We start from the raw sequence: 23,804 nt of genomic DNA, 5'->3' as shown, positions 1-23,804 counted from the left end.
TCCCTATACATTTCTGTGACGAAAATGATACTCTCTTTAAATCAAAATCTCTGGTTTCAGAAGAAACTTCAAAAAGCTGTAAACCAACTATTGCTGACTATTCCTACAGTTGATGGCCAACAACAGCCAATTGCTTATTGACTACTGCTGCATAGTATCATTCTATAAATGCTTAAGACATCATATATTGCTATACCAGAAATATCAAAAATATTCCTCCCTTCCTTTTTCCCTCTCCTTTCTCTCTCTCCCCAAACTCCCCTGCAACCTCCATCCCCTGCCAAATATTGATTCTTAACCTCTTTAAGTAGAACTCAAACTGGATTTCAAAAGACAGCTATGGAGTATACACACAAGGAAATATATATAAGCAGGTATTTTTCATACCATTTCACAACATGGTTGATGGCCCTCCTGACACCTATCAACAGCTTAGTTTAAACATTAGATCACAATCCAACTTAAAAGATGCCAAAATTCTACAGAAGGATCACAAAGGATAAGGTTCTAAGAAGGTTCACAAGGATGTCCCTCTCAATACCCTCCTGTTCTTTATGAAAGGTGATCTTGCAATCTCCCAATCAAACATGGATCAGGGAATGAAAAAGACCTCTAGAAAAAAAGAGAAGCCAGCCAGCCCTTCTTCCATTCAGCCACAAAGACACTAGTGGAGTACTGCTTTCTAACAAGAATACTCCTAAGATGCACCAGCTCTAGAGATACTTGTCAAGGCTGCCATGTTCACCTCACAGTTTAGTAAGGGGAAGAATGGAAAATAGTTTAGAATGCCTTATGCAATAAAAATCTCTTCAATTAGTCATGATCTGTAACAACAGCACATAAAGGTAAAGAACAATCAGTTGAATATACTTTACTTGAACAGCCAAGCGCTGGGACAATCCTCAAAGTACAATCCTCAAAACTGCCTTTAACTACAGTTACATTACATATTTGGTTTGGGGGGCTGAGGTAGGCGGATCATGAGGTCAGGAGTTTGAGACCAGTCTGGCCAACACAGTGAAACCCCATCTCTACTAAAAGTACAAAAAATTAGCCGGGTGTGGTGGTGTGCGCCTGTAATCCCAGCTACTCTGGAGGCTGAGGCAGGAGAATCACTTGAACCCAGGAGGCGGAGGCTGCAGCAAGCCAAGATCGCACCATTGCACTCCAGCCTGGACAACAGTGTGAGACTCCAGCTCAAAGAAAAAAAAAAAATTACATACTCAAGAAAGCTCGATAGTTTCAGCTATAGGGTTTCTCTAGCATAATTTACTAATAAAGGAAAGATTTATGAAGTTCACTTCTGTTCCTCAGGGCATACTTAGGATAATAATTTACCACAAAAAGCTAAGTTTACAACTAATGAAAGATGAATAATCAGGACACAATGGTATTCAACATCCTTCATTAAATAACTTGTGCTCAGCAATTTTTCAGTTATTACCTTTTAAGCAGGAATAACGTCTCTTTAACTTCAACCATGTTAAAGTGATAACTTCATGTATTTTTTTTTTGGTTTGGGTTTTTTATGGGTGGGATATTAGACCTTTGATATATATTTCTTTATGCTCATGTATCACAGACCTATAACCTTTATATTTATATGTTACATATTACAAATTATATCATATGAAATAGTCCTACAAATATATATATATTTATGTATTATTTATTTATATACATATATATATATAAGTAAAATAAGGAAGTTTGAATTCTGAGGATTCATGCTGAGGCTGTCTTCTGGAGTCCTGGGCTATTCTAGATAGAAAAAGAAATCAATTATAAAACATTCATGAATAGTTAATGTACATGGCAATATACATAAAGTATATATATAAAATATATAATATATAATATATATAAAGTATATACCATATACTTTAACAGATATTCAAAATAAAGAACAAAGGAACCAAAGACAAGTGTTTGCTAATAATTTAAACATCTATTTATATAGGTTTTAAGAGAATGTATGTTATGAATAACTTTAGGCCAATACATTTAAATATTAGAGAAAAATAATTCTTAGGAAAAAAGCTACCAAAATTGATTCAAGAAGAAACAAAAACAATGAATAATCCTGTTATTATTAGGAGGAAATTAAATCAGTAGAAATTCAAACAAAAGTTAAATAAAAATGATAATACATCATAAATCAGCTGAGTTCATCTCAGATATGCAAAAATTTGCCATTTTCTAGCTCACTTACCACTCCCTCCTCAATCTACTTTGATTTCTACTTCCATTACTCCACCTAAACAGCGATCTTCAAAGTCATCAATGATTATCCACATCAGTCATTTGTGGCTCATGACTTATTTGGCCTCTCTGTGTTTGATACTCTTAACCACTCTGTTCTTGAAATAACACAGCTTGCCAGACTTCTATGACTTCATAATCCTGAGTTTCTTGGTTTCTTAGTAACTCACCTTTCTGTATCTAGTCTTTATTATTTACTAATTTTTGCTTTAAAGAAAATATTCTTTCCATTTTTATTTTTTAATATTTCATCAAATTTAACCTTTGAAAACATGGTAAATAAAAATAGAAACTTGTGGTTTTAGTTAGCATTTAATTCATTATCAGTGACATTGAGCTATTTTGTTTTTTCTGTGAATCACTCGTTCTTATCTTTTTGTCCATTTTTTTCCCACAGATAGTATTCTAGTTAATGATTTATAAGGACTCCATATACAAATAAATTAGTTTTGTCTATCATACGTATTTTAATATTTTTGCCTTTTAATTTTGTTTGTTTCTATTTGAGGAAGATTCCTCACATAGAAAAACTTATTTTTGTATAGTCTCATTTCTGAATCTTTTTTTTTCCTTTGAGACTAGGTCTCACTAGTGTTGCCCAGGCTGGTCTCAAATTCCTGACCTCAAGTGATCAATTATGACATGGGGAATTCTGGTTTGTCCTCATTGCACTGTGTGGGGTGAGTGAGAGCGCCGTCATGGGAAGATGCCAGCTAAATGCACACAGATTTTTGATCCTCATGCCTCAGCCTCCCCAATGGCTAAGTAGCTAGGATTACAGGCAAATGCCAACCATGCTTGGCTAATTTCTCAATCTTTTATTACACATCATTACCAGGAATATATAAGAGTTCCAGTTTCTCCATATTCTCATCAACACTTCATGTTGGTAGTCTTTACTTTCTGCCAACCTGACAGGAGCAAATGATAACTAATTGTGGTTAGTTTGCATTTTCTCTCCCCTCACCCTTTTTTTTTTTTTTTGACAGTGTCTTGCTCTGTCACCTGGGCTGGAGTGAAGTGGCGTGATCTCAGTGCACTACAAACTCTGCTGCCTGGGTTCAAGTGATTCTCCTGGCTCAGCCTCCCAAGCAGCTGGGACTACAGGCACGTGCTACCACGCGTCGCTAATTTTTGTAAAGACAAGGTTTCACTATGTTGGCCAGGCTGGTCTCAGCTTCCTAACCTCAACTGATCTGCCTGCCTCATTCTCCCAAAGTGCCTGTGGGCTTGAGCCACTGAACCCAGCCCCCAATTTTTGAGAATGATCATGTACTGAGTATATATACTGGTCATGTGTCCACATCTGGGAAATACCCATTCAAGCTTTTTACCCACTTTTCTATCAGTTTAGTCTATGTATTTGCAAGAAATCTTTATATGAGATATTATCCTTTTTGCTAATTACATTTATTGCAAATAATTCCCCCTACTTTTAAAAGTTGTATTTTCATTTTCTAAAAGAGGTATGTTTAATTTTAGTCCCAAATATGAATATTTTAATTTATATTTTGTGCTTTCATTTTTGCTTTTGATCAACTTTAAGAAATACTTCTCCCCAGGCTGGGCACAGTGGTTCACGCCTGTAATCCCAGCACTTTGGGAGGCTGAGGTGGGTGGATCACGAGGTCAGGAGATTGAGAACATCCTGGGTAACATGGTGAAACCCCATCTCTACTAAAACTACAAAAAATTAGCCGGGCCTGTGGCAGGGGCCTGTAACCCCAGCTACTCGGGAGACTGAGGCAGGAGAATGGCACGAACCCGGGAGGCGGAGCTTGCAGTAAGCGGAGATTGCGTCACTGCACTCCAGCCTGGGCGACAGAGAAAGACTCTGTTTCCAAAAAAAAAAGATATACCTCTTCCCAAGATCATAAAGATATCCCATATATTTTCTTCTAAAAGTTTCATAGTTTTGTCTTTTACCTTTAAGTCTTTACTTTGCCTCAAATTCATTTTTTGTCTATGGTAAAAAATAAAAGTTCAAGTTTTCCATGTGAATATCAAACTGCTAGCATTTTGTTTTAAACAACCTTTCCTATTCCTACTTATCTGTAATGCCATCTCTGACATAAACCCATTTTCTACATATGTATGAATTCTGGGCTCTGTGCTCTGTTTCATCGGTGTCTTTCTGTATTCATGCATCAACACCATATTGTAACAAATCTTGATACATGTTTTAGCAAAACCGAAAGGAAAAAAAAAAAAACAACAAATCTTGTTCTTCCACAGCCTCTTTGCACTTATATACACATTTTAAATTAGGCCTATCTAAGAATAAATTTTGTTTAGATTTTAACTGGAACTTCACTGAACCTAGTGATCAATCTTAAGATAAGTCATGTTGTTTTATTAGCTTTCCTATCTGTGAACATGGTATTCAGGTCATTAATGTCTTTCAAAAGTTTTATAACTTTTTTCCCTGAGGGTTTTTACACTTCTTTTAAAGTATTTAATCTAAAGTACTTTATAATTTTTACGTTACTATATACGGTATCTTTAAAAGTTATTTTATTCACTACTATGTTTAAAATGATGTTGATACTGATAATAAAAATGGCTAACACATATATAACACTTACCAGGTACCAGATACTTTTCTAAGTGCTTTAGATATATACTGATCCATTTAATCTTCACAATATCCCTATCAGATACCCTTATTTTAAATTAGAAAACAAAAGTGCAGGAAAGTTAAATAGTATGTCCAAGGACACAAAGCTAGGAAGGGTGGAATCTGGAATTCAAAGCTAGGCAGTGTGGCACCAGAGTGAATGCACTCAATCACTAGGCAAATGACTCTCCAAAACCAATTTCTATATATTGGCTACCCAGCAACCTTGTTAAGCTCTTATTAATTCTAATAATTTATCTTCATTAACAGCCATATCCTCTACGAATAATGGACTGTATAATGACTTATGGTTTTGTGTCTTCCCATCTGATTCTTATGCTATTTATTTCTTGTACCTAGTACAATGTTGAATATAATAATGGCAGGTATCTTGATCTTGCCCTTGATTTTAAAGGGAATGTTTTAAATCTTTTACAGTTTAATATGATAAATTCTATTTTTTAGTAGACATGCTGCCATCAGGCTTAATTTTCCTAGGTACAAATTCTAGAATGACTGCTACTTTCTCTCAGCACTCTGAAGATGTTATCACCTCCAATATAATTGTCATTCATTTATGAGCAATCTTTTCCTCTGGCAGCTTTTAGTATCTTCTTTGTCTCTTATGTCCTACATTTTCATCATGATGTTCTAGGCTAAGTACTTGATGAACTTCTTATATCTAACTTTTGGTATCTTTCAACAATTACGTGAAATTCTCAGAAACTTTATCGTTAAATATTGCTGTGACATCATTCTATTTCCTTAGTACAGAACTTCTATTTACCTATGTTCAAATTTCTACCTTTATTCTTCATGTTTCTTAACCTTCTTTCATATCTAAAAATAATATATCATGTTTCTTCATATCTAACATCTGGTTCACTGACTCTCTTCAGCTAGGTCTAATCTGCTTCTGGTCCATTGAGTTTTTAATTACTACTATTTCCATTAATAAGGGTTATATTTGGTTCTTTAAAAAAATCTGCTTCTCACATTTTAAAGCCTTTCTCATTTCTTTAAAAATATATTGTATTTAAACTGAGTGTGATGGTTTACACCTGTACTCCCTGCTACGTGGCAGGTTGTGGTGGTAGAATTGCTTGAGCCTATGAGTTCAAAGCTCTAGTGAGCTATGACTGCACTCCAGCCTGGGCAACGTAGCAATGCAGCAAGAAAAAAAAAAAAAACTCTGTCTCTAAAAAAATGCTGTATTTGATAATTCCAAAGTCTTAAGTCTCAACTCTGATTCTCCTATTTTGTGTGTGTGTGTGTGTTATCGTTTACTTATAATACCTGGCTTCCTACATGATTTATATATATTATTAATTCGTTCACTATTTCCGTAACTCATATTCCTTAAAGCTTGGAACAGGCATGAAGACAGACATCTAAGAACAATAAAATAGGAAAAAGAGTTCCAAGATAAACCTTCACATATATGTGAAATGATGTTCCACAAGGGTGCCAAGACCATTCAGTGGGAGAAAGGACAGTCTGCAACAAATAGTACTGGAAAACTGGATATCCATGTGCGAAAGAATGAAGTTGGATTCTTACTTTAAACCATGTACAAAAATTAACTGCAAATGGATCAAAGACTAAAGATAAGAGCTAAAACTATCAAACTGTTAGAAAAAAAAAAGAAAAAGCCTAATGTGAAGGTATTGGGAGATGGGGCCTTTAGAAGCTGATGAGGTATTAAAGGTGGTGCCTTCACGAAGGTACCCTTACAAAACAGACTGTAAAGACCTCCCTCGCTGCTTCTACCATGTGAAGATGCAGGGAAAAGACAGCTGTCTGTGGACCAGCAAGCAGTCCCTCACCAGCTACCAAATCTGGCAGCCCCTTGATCTTGGACTCCCCAGTCTCCAGAACTGTGACAAAGAAATTTCTGTTGTCTATAAGTTATCCAGTTTATGGTATTTTGTTACAGCAGCCTAAATGCACCAAGACAGAGGATTTTTAGAAGATCTCCTATAGGTTAGTTTGAACTGATCTTTAGTCAGTAAGAGCATAATCAAAAGAGCATAATCTGTATGGTAAGCTGGAAAAGGCCCATATCAAAAAAAATATATGTAGTATAATGACTTAGAAGTCAACCTTGCACAAAATGGCTGCCAACAGTGAGCCAAGATCGTGCCACTGCACTCTAGCCTGGGCGACAGAGTGAGACTCCGTCCCAAAAAAAAAAAAAAAAAAAAAATGACCATCAACAAATGTCTGTTGAATTGGTGATAGTGGTACCAAAGGGGTAAAGTTAAATAACACATTGCTTTTCATGTACTCGAAGTCTGAAACCAAGCTTTGTTGAAGGGTCAGAGGATGCCCCTAAGAGGTTACCAGTAAAATCCATCTATTAATAATCCTCTTATTGGACTTAAAGAATGTTGCTGACCTTTCTCTACCAATTAAGGCAGGAGCATCTGGTTAAGCATTAGTTATTTTGTTGTTGTTGTTGTTTTTTTAAATGGAGCTCAGACTCAACACCTATGAAGCCATTATGTGACATTCCACTAGGTAAATGTATAGATTATTCAAGGGTTTACACGTCAACACTTTTTGAACACATACTTTTTTTTTTTTTTTTTTTTTCAATTTCAGACAGAGTCTCACTGTGTCCCCATGCTGGAGTGCAGTGGTACGATCTCGGCTCACTGCAACCTCTGCCTCCCGGGTTCAAGCGATTGCCCTGCCTCAGCCTCCCAAGTAGCTGGGACTACAGACATCCGCCACCACACCTGGCTAATTTTTTGTATTTTCATAGAGACGGGGTTTCACCATGTTGGTCAGGATGATCTCAATCTCCTGACCTCGTGATCCACCCACCTTGGCCTCCCAAAGTGCTGGGATTATAGGTGTGAGCCACTGTGCCCAGCCACACACACACATTTAAAGAAAGTTCAATTTCATCACAGTGACTTGTGAAGTTCTATCTTTCATTTTTTCTCAAATCCTTTAATGTGAAGTTTGACTATTGGTACCTTGGAACTTGGGAGAAGAGTGGAACATCTGGAATGCCTAAATGCAAGACAATAATGACCCATAAATTTCTTAAATTTAAATTTTTTAAATTTCCCCTCAATCTTATACATAGGAGGTAGAAGTTATTTTAAAAGAGTGTTTCTGGGTTATCTCCATCCTCTTTATATTAAATGAATAGAAAACTAGAAGCAAAAGGGCAAAGAATGCATGGCAGTTTTATCATGCTTTTAATTTTATTTAAAATGGCTATTAGGACTTAGGCCATTTTTCATTTCTTTTCACTCATCTTGTTTACTTTGCCACTGCCAAATCTGAGTCTTTTAGAAAGACATTAACAAATTCTGTTGGAGAAGATGAACCATCTATTCAGTCTACTTCCTTAGAGGGCATTAGTGTGATCCAGAGACAAAGGCTCACAGCAACTACATAATAATTCCAGTAGTTACCTGGGCTCACTATCAGAACCACACAATTAAAAAAAAAGTCAACATAACTCCCAAAAAGAATGCCCCCATTCTGCTGATATTTGTTTTACTTAGGTTTAAAAGATTTGGATAAGCAGAACCTGTGTGCTTCTTAGAATCAGTGCCCATATTGACCACTGTCTCAGAAAGATATGCAGTATCAAAAGAAAGCCTTACAATTAGACTACACTACACACCTCTAAATCCTTAAAAATTTATAGTAAAACTGTAGTAATTTAACTATTTGGGGAGAATAAAAATCTTACTATCTGGATAAAAGTAACAAATATATTATGAAGTGCTAACAAATAAAGCCTCTTCCAGATTTGTTTTGAAGACTCTAAGACTGAAAGCAATTTTCCCCCCAATGCAAAAAAGTCTAGAACTGATCATAGAGACCAGTTAAAATATGGGGGGTGATGGGAGGGTATCTAAATTATCAGGGTCAACCAGTGACAAGCAGCTAAAGATAACCTGGCTAGGAAATTCACACCCTTTTGATTTAACAAACCAACCTTTCACTTCCCTTCCAAATTGTCTTTACAAAATCGGGTTGAAAAAAAATTGTGAAAGGATTTACGAAATAACAGAAAGTATTCTGTACAAGAAGTCAGCAGATGTAGGTTTCTTGTCCTGATTCTGCCACTCACGAGATGTCTGCTCCTAAGCTTTACTTTGCTCATTTGTGTTTTGGTAACGCTTACAGCTGTATTGTAAACTGTAAAATGTTTTGCCTCCTCCTAACACCCCTCTTCCTACCACTTTCAGGCTCTATCTACATTTTCTCTGTGGTTCCACATATAGGCGTATGCAAGAAATTGTACACTGTATGCAAGCCGATGCCTTAAAAGTTAGATAGCCTCATTACGTTGAACAGTCCCAATTCCTCCTCTACCTTTCCAATTACTTAAAACATTTATTGCCTAGAGTATTTCCTTCCATGACTATGGTATTTTTGCTTTTTAAATGTCAATAGTGGGTCCAATTCCCGTCCTCTGAGAGTGAATTTCATCTTTAGAATCAACCAAAAATCATTTAAAACCCGTAAGATTAATATGTGGGTAACTAAATGCGACAATACCACTATTGACTAAAAGTGTAAAAATTTTAAGAATCTAAAAAGCAATTAATTCTCTTTTAAGAGTCAAGATCTCACTCTGAGATCTCACCCAGGCTGGAGTGCAGTGGTACAATTACAGTTCATTGTAACCTTGAATTCCTGGGCTCCAGCGATCCTTCTGCCTCAGCCTCCTAAGTAGCTAGGATTGCAAGCACATGCCACCTCACCAGGCTAATTTTTATTTTATTTTTTGAAAGATAAGGTCTCGCTATGTTGCACAGGCTGGTCTCAAATTCCTCACCTCAAGCAATCCTCCTGCCTCTGCCTCTCAAAGTGCTGGGATTACTGTCATGAGCCACTAAGCTGGGCCTCATTTTCTTGCCCTGCTTACATATTGGTTCAAAAAGTAATTCCAAACCTTGAATACCACAAATGTTCTAAGCAATATTTGCCTTTTGGCTTGACTTTCAAATTAGTTATTGAAAGTTTCAATACTACCTAAGGTCAATTATGTACGGGACAATATTCTGTACTGTACTACAATTTACCCATTTTTCTATCTACAGCACAAAGTATACTTCCTTACAAAATAAATACCTGCTATGGTCTGAACGCTCGTGGCCCCCGACACTCACACGTTGAAGCCTAAACATCAGAGTGATGGTATTAAGAGGTGAGGCCTCTGGAGATGATTAAGTCTTGAGAACAGACCCCTCATGAATGGGATTAGCATACTTATTAAAGACCCTCAAGGGAGCTAGCTAGCTCCTTCCACCATGCAAAAACACAATGAAAATGCACCACATATGAGACAGCACCCATCATCCCAGACACTGAATCTGCCAGCACCTTCATCTTGGACTTCTCTGCTTCCAGAACTGTGAAAAATATATTTATGTTGTTTATGAGTTACCCAGTTTATATTATGTTGTAGTGACCCGAGTAGATTAAGACAGTACCCAATAAGTATTATCATCAAGAATAAATATTTACATACTTTAAAGTATTCCAAAGTGTGATAAAAGACACTCTTCATCGATCTTCCTTATTGCCAAATTATTTATAAGTCAATTGTAAAGTAGTTAAAAGAAATCAAGTTATAAATAAAGCAGTAACAAAGCCATTATTTGAAATACTTACCACTCTTCAGTGGTATCTAGCATCATACAGTTATGATCATTACTCAGTCCATACATGAAAACTGATTAGGGAATATCTACAAAATAAAAATAAAAACAGAAACATGTAGAGAATTATGATTAGAAGCTCCCCCTGCCCAATAATTATCTCTTCATTGTCCTCTCTATTCATTTTTTTCTTCCTGGTTTCTGCCTCCCTTTCACTCCTGTTTCATTCTGGGGGAGGGAGCTGTCTGTTTTCTGCATATTTCAGTTCCTTCTCTCATGCCTTTTCCTTCCCCCCTCTTCTTTCCCTCCTCTTTTCTCAATAAGCTTTTCTTTTTTTCTTCCCTTCAGTACATTCTCATCTGCTACCCAGAGTCCCAGTGTCAGCTCACCAATCTTACGCAGTTCTAGTTGGGAAAACCACCTGTAACGCAGCAGATGAGCTTGCTCTAGCGTTTTTACATACAGCACAAACATTGATTTTTAGTCAATCACTGTAGTTATGATACATACTACGCACAGTATAGGTAGCTTATATATAATATCTCATTTTATCTTTACAGATTGATGGTATTGCTCTCATTTTCAGATGAGAACAACAGACTCAGAAAGTTTAAGAAACTTATCTGAGGTAACCAAACTGGTAAGTTGGTTTTCAAGTTCAGGCTTGATGCTTAACTATGGATCTAAATCACTGCTCTATTCAAACTCCGTTCTTTGTGTGTGTGTGTGTGTGAGACAGTCTCTCTCGCTCTGTCACCCAGCCTGGAGTGCAGTGGCATGATCTCGGCTCACTGCAACCTCTGCCTCCTGGGTTCAAGCGATTCTCCTGCTTCAGTCTCCCGAGCAGCTGGGATTACAGGCATGTGCCACCATGCCCAGCTAATTTTTATATTTTTAGTAGAGATGGGGTTTCACCATGTCTTGAACTCCTGACCGCCAGTGATCTGCCTGCCTCAGCCTCCCAAAGTGCTGGGATTACAGGCATAAGCCATCGCACCTGGCCCCAACTCAGTTCTTAAGTTTCTTTCTAGAGGCATTTAAACCTTAACTCTGACTGTATGCACCATGGAGGCAACAGAAAACTAATTAGTCCAAATCCTAATGACCTATTATAATTGGCTTTCATGTTCCTGTGAAGCTAGACAACTTTTAACTTATTTCTTGATTTCAAGATAATACTACTGATTATAAGGTATATCTCTATATGGTACTAATTAATATATTTAAAATGCTATGCTATGCATTTTCAAGAAAAGATAACTTTTATTGGTGAAACATTTAGCAAAATTTGAGATTTACTCCAAATTCTAGATCTTTTTTCTTTTCTCTAAGTTAAGCATCCAAAAAAAGGTCAAAGGGTATTTAAAGTAGACACTGTAGATTGCTCTTTGAAAATATTTTAGAACTCATCATATAAATAAAAGAACATCTTATCCTTTACTGACTTACTAGTTGGTGCATATTTTACTCAAGTGCTTTAATTAAGTGTCACTGTCTAAGAGACCCAAAGAAGTAAACGTAGAGAATAAAAAGAAACAATCAAGGACAAATATAACCATGTAATATCAGGGTAATTAAAATGAGAGACTGGCATATAAAAATAAAATGCCAAATAATTTGGGAACCAGAAATTCTCAGTACTATGATAGTGATGGTCCATCTCTCTCACCAGCATTCACATAAGGATATCAGTAATAACATGAAATATTTAGCAACAATTACATGGGTAATATGTATATTTGAAAACTGATGACTAACGACATTTCTATGTCTATTGTAATTATAGTAAGTTGAAAGATAGTTTTTAAGTTCGTACATTAATAAGAATATGAAGCAAACTTGTAAGTTAACACAACTGTCATGTATAAGAAAAGAAATGTGGCTTGAGGATGTTACCAATTGTCTTTTAATCTGATCATGAAAATTCTCAAGGGAGGATATCAACACAAAGACACTCGCATGGAGCTGTTCCAGACTTTCTGGAATGGCAAAAGAGTGGCAAACAAAATCCCTGCAATAGGAAAAAGAAAAGTTGGCTACACGACACAAATTACAGAGCCACACCAACCACAGGTTTTAACAAAGAAGGTACTGATTTGGTAAATCTTTCTATAATTCATGGGTGATATTCCACGAAAAGAAAAACTAGTGTTGGGGATGGTGGCTCATACCTGTAATCCCAGCACTTTGGGAGGCCAAGGCAGGAGGCTTGCTTGAGGTCAGGAGTTCAAGACCAGCTTGGGCAACACAGTGGGACCAAAAAATTAAAAAATTAGCCATGCATGCCTGTAGTCCCAGCTACTCAGGAGGCTGAGGTGTGAGGATAACTTGAGCCTGGGAAGTCAAGGCTGCAATTAGCTGTGTCTGCGTCACTGCACTCCAGCCTGGTTGACAGAACAAAAGACTGTCTCAAAACAAACAAACAAACAAAAAAGGAAAAGAAAAACCAAAATGGTCTTCAATAGTTTTTTTCTCTACCAGAAGCTATCCAGTAGAGTAACTATAAATTTAATCTGCAGGATATTAATCTGCACAGGAATATAGTGTTTGCATAGGTATGGTTGAAAATATTTAACTAAAGTTCCTATTAAATACAAGAAATCTGTATTGATTAATATTTCAATTTTTCCTCAAAACTACTTGTTTAGCAAGAAAAAAAGGCTTACAAAAGAGTTTGGAAAAAAGCCTCAGTTTCATCTCTTTTTAATCTCTGTTTCAGGAGATGCTAAAGATGTGTTTCATAATAAGAATTCAAGTGACAAGGAGTCAAGTCTGTAACAACTGTGTTTAGCTGTGAGAAAAAAAAACCAGAAGAAATGCCCATTTCCCATTCTTCAGAAAATTGTATGGGAGGATAGAAAACAGATAAACAATATCAACTTAAGCAACGTATGTTTGAGTATATAATAATATTGGAAAAATTAAGCTTGAAATAAAAAGAAACAGAAGCAGAGAAATGAAGTAATCAGTGTGGCAAGAGTTGGGTAAAAATCTATTCCACTCAAACTCAATTATTTAGACAAGTAAGTTTGAGTAAGTTTTCAAAGTCTGAAAAAAGTCTTATGTTCAAAGAGAAGATCTTAACTTCTGGAATATTGAAAGGCATAGAGCTAGAAAAAACCACTACTGACAAAGTCTGTCACCTGGGCATGTCCTATACTTCCTAATTATAGATCACTGGCTATGCAAGCTGGGGGACACCTAACAAGCACATCATGAAATTACCTGTATTTCTGGTCTAGTCAACTAGGGGAAGTGGTTCTCAAACTGTGCTCCCTACACCAGCAGCATCAGCACAACCTGGGAACCTGCTGGCAATGCAAACCCTCTGGCTTCATCCTAAATCTATTGAATCTGGAGGCTGGGCCCAGAAATCTGTGGTTTGACAAATTCTCCAGGTGATTCTGATGTAAGATAAGTTTGAGATCCATTGGTCTAAGATAATTCTGAGGAAGGCATACTAAACAGGTACATAAGAACTATTTTTTCTTCCTTTTTCCTCCTTTTTTTTTTTTTTCTTTTTCCTTAATGTATCAGGAATCTCTTTTAGCCAGAGCCACTATTAGGAAAAAGACATATTTGTAACTGGGAACTTCACTTTCAGGCTTAAAGCTCCCGCAGAGGAAGAAACCAAAAGATAAACAAAAACGTGATTTTGCTTTTTGCAGGGGGAGGGCAGGAAGGGGGAAGGTAGGCATTCAATTAACAAATTATCCAGTGGCTACCTTGCGTCAGGCGCTGTGCAAGAAGGAAGACAAGGAAATAGAAAAGAACTGTGAAGGTCACTAACCATTTTAACTTGGGTATCATTCGATGTAGTACTAACAACACAGGTTGTCAATTCCTGGTATACACATGCAGTAATATCCACATGGGCAATAAAATATTTATAGTGAAGTAACAGACCAGCAAAGCAAAAGACTATGGTTCACCCTTGATGATCAAAGGCATTAGTGATTCTCCTATTTCAGTGTGTATCAGAATCATCTAGAGGGCTTATTAAAATACAGATTACTGGGTCCCACCTCCAGAGTTTCTAATTCTGTATGTTTAAGGCCCAAGAATTTTTATTTCTCATAAATTCCCAGGTGACGCTGATAGTGAAGACAGACCACAGTTTGAGAATCACCAATCTAGATGATGAGGCACAGCAGAATTTAAGTATTCCAGGAAGGAAATGTCTGAGGATTACCAGCACATTTCTCACGATGTTCATATTTATCGCATAGACTTTGTCTGTTGCCCCTCAGGGCAAAGGCAAGAGAGCGATTATGCTTTTAAATTATGTGGTTCAACTATTTTATTTTGATAACGCATATTACATAGTCTATGTTGAATCAACCAATATGAAGGGTTTCCCAAACGAGAAGCCAAAACTGGCACTCAAAGATTTCCATGATTTTGTGATGACTCAAATTATAATCTTGTTTTATGACCTATGCTGTATGGATGTATTTCTCTAAAACTCTGGGGCAGACTCACCTCTAGGCCCAAGAAGGATCCTGTATCTATCTAATTATATAGTCAAATGAGAGTAGACTTAAAAATAATTTACAAGTTTAAAAGACTGTCCCAAGAGCCCAGGCTATGGGGAGGAGTACTTCCAGTCCAGCTGCTTTTCATCATGGGGAAAAATCAAAGTTAAGGGGCCCCCAGGGGTTAGGACTCGCTTGGTTTCTTTCCCTTTGGAGTCTAGGAGCTGTGGTACAAAGATTGAGTTCTGCAAAAAGGCCAAGGTCATCCTGGCTGCAGAGAAAGGTGAGAAACAGCTCAACTTCTCATTGAAATCAATCCTTCAGTCCTAATCCTTCCTTCAGCCTTCTCATAAGTTCTGACTGGCTTGACTGAAACAGATCCACTCTACCATATAAAGTAAGCTAGCACAGGATAACTTGCAACTTATTCCACAAGGAAGATTACCTGGATTACCTACCCTTCTACAAATCAGCATTCTTTTTTCAGCCCAAGCATTAAATATAACAAATGCCATCTTCTATGTTACCGATAGTGAAAAACAACTGAGAATGGCAAAAAAAGTCACCACTTTGCCTGCTTAAAGCCACTTGTCTTCCCTATGCAGATATAAACAGAGAGATAATTACCTTGCCAAGTTCCTTGAAATCAGATATGGTGTTAGAAGAGTATGAAACATGGAGGATGACTGTGCTAATAGGTTGTGAAAGATGAGGATAGATCAATCATGTACAACCCCAAACTGAGTGCATTCTCTGCTCAAACAGATGGAAATTAAATGCAAAAGAAGTTGGGAATTGTCATAAAAGCACAGGAATTAGTTGCTAATCTATTATGGTTATGAGGCTTTTTAAAAGACATTAGGGAAATACAAAGAAATAATCAGATGATTAAAGATAATGACACAATTTTCAAGGGAATTAATAACATACAAGTCTTGGGAAGGAAAGAATAATAAAAGGACCTTATTTAGGTCAGGAGCAGTGGCTCATGCCTGTAATCCCAGCACTTTGGGGAGGCTCAGGTGGGTGGATCAACTGAGGTCAGGAGTTCAAGACCAGCCTGGCTAACATGGGGAAACCCCATCTCTACTAAAAATATAAAAACTAGCTGGGTGTGGTGGTGGGCGCCTGTAATCCCAGCTACTTGGGAGGCTGAGGCAGGTGAACGGCTTGAACCCAGGAGACTAAAGTTGCAGTGAGCCGACATGGTGCCACTTCACTCCAGCCTTGGTGACAGAGTGAGACTCTATCTCAAAAAAAAAAAAAAGAGCCTTACTTAATCCTTGTAGAAAACATCAGTTTCTTTCCCCAACAACAAAGTAATTTCTGAAATTGGTCATATCTAAATATTCACACGATTCATTTTGATTAATGTAGGAAAATAGCTATATAGGTAATACATTTTTAACTAGAAATTTATAAATTTCTAACTAGGACTGACCAATACTGAATCAACTTTTCTTCCCCCTGTGAGTTGTTTTCCAGTTAAAACCCGCAAGTATTCCTCAGCTTCTCTTTTAATGTCAATGAGGTGTGCTTGACGTCATCTTGCCATATAAAATATTCCTCCCATTTTAAAACATTAAACTATCTTTTGGTGTTAATTCAAAGAAGTCACCAGCTTTATTTTCCACATTTTAGTATGAGAAACATAGCTGCTGACCATTATTCACCTTGCATGATCCGCTGAACCTAAAATTTTAAAAAAGTGTTTGCTAGACAAGGTTAAAATAAGCTGCCTAATTAATACTGTAATGGAGTTATGCCCAGAAAAACACTAATATACAATTATAAATTTCTAAATGTATCTAATTACACATCTTTCTCATGAAAGAATGTTCACTTAAACATTTTCTTTAGGTACTTATATTAAATGTGGGGGTAACAAAGGTAACAACTAGCAATTCAGGTGCCTTCTTACTAATCTCCCTATCAAGAATGAATTTTAATGTAACTTGTCTACTTCTAACATTCATTTTAAGATTCTACCTGACTTTAGCAACAAACAGGCTTCTCAAAAATTCTTCAGAAACTGATCGTGTCAAAGTACTGCAACAAACCTGGTGGGGATTATACTAAATAGACCAATTGGAGACTTCAAAAAAAAAACAAAAACAAAAACAAAACTGTAGGCAAAACTTGAATATTATTGAGTCCCCAGGAGAAATAAACTGGAGTACTGGTCATCAGCATTCTAGGCAGAGAATGAACTCTTGGGATGCTGCTATTCTTTTGTCAGACTAAAAATTTTAGTCCTGCTTTTGAATTGTCATATTAAATACAAGATCACCAAAACAGAGTAATTTTCAGACTCTGCAAATTTGTAGCAAGCAAATAATTTTTCTCTAAAAATTTTAGCATAATTCAGATAGATTGTTTTTAAGAGAAAATTATTTCACTTATTCATGCCTGGATAAGAGATATTTTTGGTGGCAGTTTGGTGAAGCCAGACCACCTAATCTGTGGCTCACGCCTATAATCCCAGTACTTTGGGAGGCTGAGGCAAGTGGATCACTTGAGCTTAGGAGTTCAAGACCAGCCTGGGCAACTTGGCGAAAACCTGTCTTTACAAAAAAAAAAAAAAAAAAAAAAAAAACAAAAAAAAACCTGGGCATGGTGGTTCATGCCTGTAATCTCAATACTTTGGAAGGCTGAGGAGGGAAGATCACTTGAGCTCAGGAGTTCAAGACCAGCCTGGGCAACATGGCGAAAACCTGTCTTTACAAAAAATAAAAAATAATAAAATTAGGCCTGGTGTGGTGGCTCACGTCTGTAATCCCAGCACTTTGGGAGGCTGAGGCAGGAAGATCACTTGAGCTCAGGAGTTCAAGACCAGCCTGGGCAACTTGGCGAAAACCTGTCTTTACAAAAAATACAAAAAAAAAAAAAAAAAAAAAAAAAAACCTGGGCATGGTGGCACACCTGTAGTCCCAGCTGCTCGGGAGGCTGAGGTGGGAGGACTGGTTGAGCTCAGAAGGTGGAAGTTGCAATGAGCCTTCTGATCCTGCCACTGCACTCCAGCCTGGGTGAGAGTAACACCCTGTCTCAAAAAACAAAACAAACAAGAAACCCCCCAAAACCCAATTTCTATCTGCCCGTTACTGACTGTGCAACATTAGAGCCATTACCTATTCTTTTGTGTCTTGGTTTCTTCATATGTAAAATGGGAAAAAAGTAACAGTATTTAGTAGGTTAATTCAGTTAATCAACACTCTTTTGCTATATTGATTAATACAACACACAGAACAGTGACTCATTTGTGGTAAAGTGCTATATAAGTGTTGGCTATTATTTTTAATGTATGTTTAATAAAATAAAGAAGCATAATATTTTAATCCACACAGTGTAATCTTAATCATCTAACATTCCTCCATTCATCTTCAAATAGTTATGTTATTTACTGACCTGGGAAGTCTTTATTTCTGTTTTAGCCTTAAAAGAGAACAAGCGGCCGTGCGCAGAGGCTCATGCCTGTAATCCCAGCACTTTAGGAGGCTGAGGCGGGTGGATCAGAAGGTCAGGAGATCAAGACCACCCTGGCTAACACAGTGAAACCCCATCTCTACTAAAAAAAAAAAAAAAAAAAATTAGCGGGTAGCGGGCACTTGTAATCCTAGCTACTGGGGAGGCTGAGGCAGGAGAATGGTGTGAACCCGGGAGGCGGAGCTTGTGGTGAGCTGAGATTGTACCACTGCACTCCAGCCTGGGCGACTCCATCTCAAAAGAAAAAAGAAAAAAGAGAACAAGCATATTTGAAAGTGCCTGTATTTGTACCTTGGATAAGCCAGCATGTAGCACATTAGGAAAAACTAAAACACTAGGTTTAACTGCTGGGAATGGGCTTGAAAGACCCAAGAAAAAGACAATACTGCAGAAGACAGTCAACCGAAATAATTTATAATCAGATTTTCTCATTTTACGTATGAAAATGTGCCATTTTACACATGAAAAAACCGAGACACAGAAAGACACTAGGTCTAATTGATTGGCATGGGCTTGAAAAACACACAAAAATTGCATTTTCTAGAGAGAAAAACGGATTTGAGGAACTTAAAAAAATTTTTTTTCTTTTGATCTTCACTTAAGCTGATTCTTATTCCTTGGCCAAATATGACTTTATACAAAACATACCACACAGATGTAAAGGTTGTATAAATCTTCATAAGAATACCATTCTAAACTCAAAGAGTTTATAGACTTTCCTGATCACCATTACCTTATGCAATTATACCACCGAAGAATTTGTTGTTGATTTAATAAAAGCTTTCTCCTTATTTCGAGACAAGATCTTGCTGTGTTGCCAAGGCTGGAGGGTGGAGTGCAGTGGTGCAATCATGGCTCATTGTGTGCCTAACAGCATCACAAGAGTCAAGTTCATTTCTCTGCCTAGAATGCTGTGATCAGTACTCCAGTTTATTTCCCCTGGGGACTGGATAATATTCAAATTTTGCCTACAGTTTTCTGCAGACTTCAACTCTTGGGCTCAAGCGATCTTTCCACCTCAGCCTCTTGAGTACCTAGGATGACAGGTGCATGCCAGGATGCCTAGCTAATTTTTATATACATATTTTTTTTTATTTTTTGAGACAGATGTCTCCATTTGTCACCCAGGCTGCTGTGAAGTGGCACAATGATGGCTCACTGCAGCCTTGACCTCCCAGGCTCAAGTGATCCTCCCACCTCAGCAACCTCCCCCCTCTACCCAGGAGCTGGGACTACATGCATGTGCCACCACGTCACGCTACTACTTAAATTTTCTGCAGAGATGGGGGTCTCACTACATTGCCCAGGCTGGTCTTGAATTCCTGAGTCCAAGTGATCCTCCCACTTTGGCCTTCTAAAGTGCTGGGATTGCAGGCATGAGCCACTGTACCTGACCCTATTTTTAAAGTTTTTGTAGAGGCAGGGCATTGCTATATTGCCAAGGGTGGTCTCCAACTTCTGGACTCAAGCGATCCTCCTGCCTTGGCATCCCAAAATACTAGGATTACAGGTGTGAGCCACTGTGCTGGCCTGCTTTCTCCCTTTTGACTTGCTCTATTATATTAATGGCACAAAATTTATAGGAATGTTTTCATCTATATATATCGAGAAAATATTTGCCTATATGTCTCCTTTACATATAATTCATTTTTTTTTTGCTCATAACTATGATCCTACATTAAATGCTTACATGAGCTTGAAGTCTTTCTCTAAACAAGGCTTTACTGTAAGCCACACAGTGAACATGGCCCCATCCAGAAAAGAGGTTACAAGGTCCAATAAATGTGAACTAACGAAAGAAGCGAAGGATTGGCATTTAAAAACATGTTTGAATCCTAGCTCTTTCACTATTTAGCTACTTCAGTTCATAAAACTGAAATGTGATCCTCTCTCGATATTACTGCTTTTTGATAAGAGGGGTGTCTCACGTGCGTTAAAGAATCTGATGAAGTCATATATCTTTTCTTCAACAAAAATTAACACAATCCACACATTTTTGCATACAGTTAGGGGCTTCAAGTAATCACTGAAGTCCATGTATCCTAAGAACCCTCTAGAAAACTAGATTACCTTGGTTTCTGTTGTTTTAATATAAAATAGCCATTTCCACATTCATATTTCTCTCTTACACACACCCTTAAAGTCTCGCTGTGCAAACTGTAAATGTACCAGAGCTCACAAGCTTGCACTTTTAAACACATAAAAGAAATGAAGTTTTATTTTCACTGGCAAAGTTTCCCCCCTTGAGGCACATTAAGAGTGATTGTGTGTAGTTCTAGATTTGTATCAGGACAAGCTACTCAAATCAGTGATTTTATTAAATATTATCCTCAAAAATCTTCAAGTTTAAATACAGTAGCTTAATTAAACCTCAGATAAACCTTAAAAATCAAAATATGTTTTGTATACCTAGGCTCTAATAGGCACGAACAAAGCTATGCAAAACTAGGTTTGGATAAGGATTTAATTGTCCACATACATTCACAGCCACACTGGTGAAAGCAGTAACCCCATCTGTGCCAAAGTCTCAGCTGCTGTAATTAAAGACAGACCCACCCCGAGCCCCTCCCCCGGCCCCCGTCAGGAGCAGCTAGTTATCATTACTTTCAAAGGGCAGTAATTACAAAGGCTTTGCATTATGTGGATTACACATTCCAAGGATATAGGATTGCTACCAGACTTCGGGGACTATCCTAATAAGCAAAGTTGTTCATTAAAGCAATCATCAAATTTATGTATAAGTTTTAAATTTTCTGAACTTTGCTCAGTTTGTCATGCAAGTTTACCCCCCTTTGTGACATAGAGCTACTTCTGAAAAGTTAATTTCTGATCATCTCGCTCTACTACTTGACTAACTTTATAAAGCTAGAAGTATTATTACAAAGTGAGAGTCAATCACCACAGAACATCAATTTTAAACATGCTTAATTGAACCAAAAAATTAGTTCCTCTTTGATAAAGATAGGTAACAAAATATAAACGGAAAGAAGATGAGGTTACTTTTCACCTTTGGTATCACATTTAATAGATTTAGAGGAAAACTAATCCCAACTGCGCAACACATTCAGGGGCTGGAGATTTAATGAGATTCCATGAGACCTAACAGGATAACATGTAGGCACTTCAAATCCCCTGTATCATCCTTCATAAAGCCAAGCTATTTTGAAATGAGAAATAGGAACACAGCAAAAGCAGACCAAAGCAGTACATTTACCAAAAATTATAACTTCCAATTTTCCAAAATTTTTGGGTATTGTGAAAATCATGATTGTTTTCTCTAACTTAAAACAATTTTGTAATCCAGTATAGTATATCATCCTTCAGTACAATTAAAAACAAACAAACAAACAAACAAAAAAACCGTTAAAGTGCCCAAGTACACTAGTAGGTGTGCTGGCAGAAAAAGTGACCTTCGGATCCCCTGAAATTGAGTAAAAGCACTATAATTATACTTTATTGTGTAAAACATTTTTTAACATACTAAAGCGGAAATTATAACTAGCTGCTAGGATTAAAATTTCAAAAAGTGTCAAAGGAAGTTCTTATGCTTTCTTCCTACTGGCCGATAAGACTCCTAACAGGTAATCTCTTATGTGTGCCTAGTTCCATGAATTCTTTTATAGAATTCATCGGGTCTCACTCTGTCGCCCAGGAGTGCAAGTGATGGGATCATGGTTTCCTGCAGCCTTGACCACCCGCGCTCAAGCAATCTTCCCACTTCAGCCTCCCAAATAGCTGGGGACCACAGGCTTGCACCACCATGTCTGGCTGTTTTTTCTTTTTCTTTTTCTTTCTTTCTTTTCTTTTCCTTTCTTTTCTTTTCCTTTCTTTTCTTTTCCTTTCTTCCTTTCTTCCTTTCTTTCTTTCTTTCTTTCTTTCTTTCTTTCTTTCTTTCGACGGGGACTATGTTGCCCAGGCCAGGTCTTGAACTCCTGGCCTCAAGCAATCTCCCACCTTGGCCTCCCAAAGTGCTAGGATTACAAGGCATTATTTGGCACCCACCCAAATAATTTATTTAAAAAAGAAAACATACATGGGTTTTGATGCTTAACACTCTCCCTCAAATTCTGACATCTTTATGATTAGGTAGGGTTCAGATTTTTAAATATCTGTACAATAAGGTAAAGAAAGATTTACGTTTTGTTTTTTAATTAAAGGCTTTTTAAAAAGTGAGCAATAACAAAGCATTATACGTATCTCTAAATACTGATTTCACTGCTCCAGTTCCCTTAACTTCAAATGTTAAAACGAACTTTTCCTTTCAAGCAGCGATAATGTATTTTGGATGAACCCTAAAACCTTTTAAAAATATCCAATAAATTTAACTATTTTCTCAATGTGAACTCAATGACATTTTAATTAAAGCTTGTACCATTTTATTTTTATTTTTTTGAGACAGAGTCTCGCTCTGTCGCACAGGCTGGGGTGCAGTGGCGCAATCTCAGCTCACTGCAACCTAAAACTCCCAGACTCAAGCGATTCTCGTGCCTCAGCCTCCGGAGTAGTTGAGATTACAGGCGCGTGGCAACACGCCGGCTATTTTTTTTTTTTTTTTTTTGGTAGAGAAGGGGTTTCCCCATGTTGCCCAGGCTGGTTTCGAACTCCTGGGCTCACGTGACCCGCCTGCCTCGGCCTCCCAAAATGCTAGGACTACAGGCGCTGAGCCACCGCGCTCGCCAAAGCTTGTATCACTTCTGTTCCTTCTCCACCAACACACAGGTTCGTCAAAAAGGAAATTCAAATATTAAAACAAGCGAATAATGGTACCACTTTTACTTCATACTTTGAAACAGTCCCATATTCACCCATCACCCCCAAAAGCAATCAGTGCACTTATGGCGCTGGGGGTGCTTCACACTGCACTTGGAGCTCACCGTTTTTGAACTTGAAGGGAACCGTGGTATCTTCAAAGCCTCCGAGTTGTCAACGACCTCAGCTTCTCCACTTTCTCGAACATCATCCCTGGGTACTGTCTCACGACACAGCCAGCGCGGCGGCCCTGCGCCTCAAACCCAGCATTGCAAACGCGGAAACTCCACCCCGAGCGCGGAGAGGATGGAAACTGCCTGAAAGGATCTGCGCAGGGCTGGGCTTGGAACGCGGCTCACACCAAGCTGAGGCAGGAGTCTCTTCCTGCATCCGCACGACGCCGGGACCCGAGAGGTTTCACTCCCTTCACAGAGCCGAGCCAGGAAGCCAAGAGCCACCAGGGCGAAGCAGCCCCGCAAAACCTCCACTCAGCCTTACAACCGCCACAGCGCCGGGACACGCGGCACCGCATCCCGGGCGCGCCAGTCCTCATGCAGTCGGGGGACGCTCCCCTCAGGCGCC

General features: G+C 37.9%; 1 protein-coding gene across 1 annotated transcript in view; it reads right to left on the bottom strand.

The window, feature by feature from the left end:
* The window catches only part of TEX15 (testis expressed 15), a 94,016-nt gene extending 70,404 nt beyond the window's left edge, over positions 1-23,612 (bottom strand). Inside the window, exons 1-2 of the mRNA XM_011944605.1 lie at positions 23,452-23,612; positions 12,412-12,526 (exon numbers count right to left, since the gene is read on the bottom strand). Of these exons, the coding sequence (XP_011799995.1) occupies positions 12,412-12,526; positions 23,452-23,612 (276 nt within the window). The remainder of the gene's footprint in view (positions 1-12,411; positions 12,527-23,451) is intronic.
* Between the last annotated feature and the right edge of the window lie 192 nt (positions 23,613-23,804).

The sequence above is a fragment of the Colobus angolensis genome, unplaced genomic scaffold (assembly GCF_000951035.1).
Source record: "Colobus angolensis palliatus isolate OR3802 unplaced genomic scaffold, Cang.pa_1.0 Scaffold233, whole genome shotgun sequence".
Lineage (NCBI taxonomy): Eukaryota > Metazoa > Chordata > Mammalia > Primates > Cercopithecidae > Colobus > Colobus angolensis.
The sequence above is the reverse complement of the archived record's forward strand: the minus strand, read 5'-3'. Positions and strand labels throughout refer to the sequence as shown.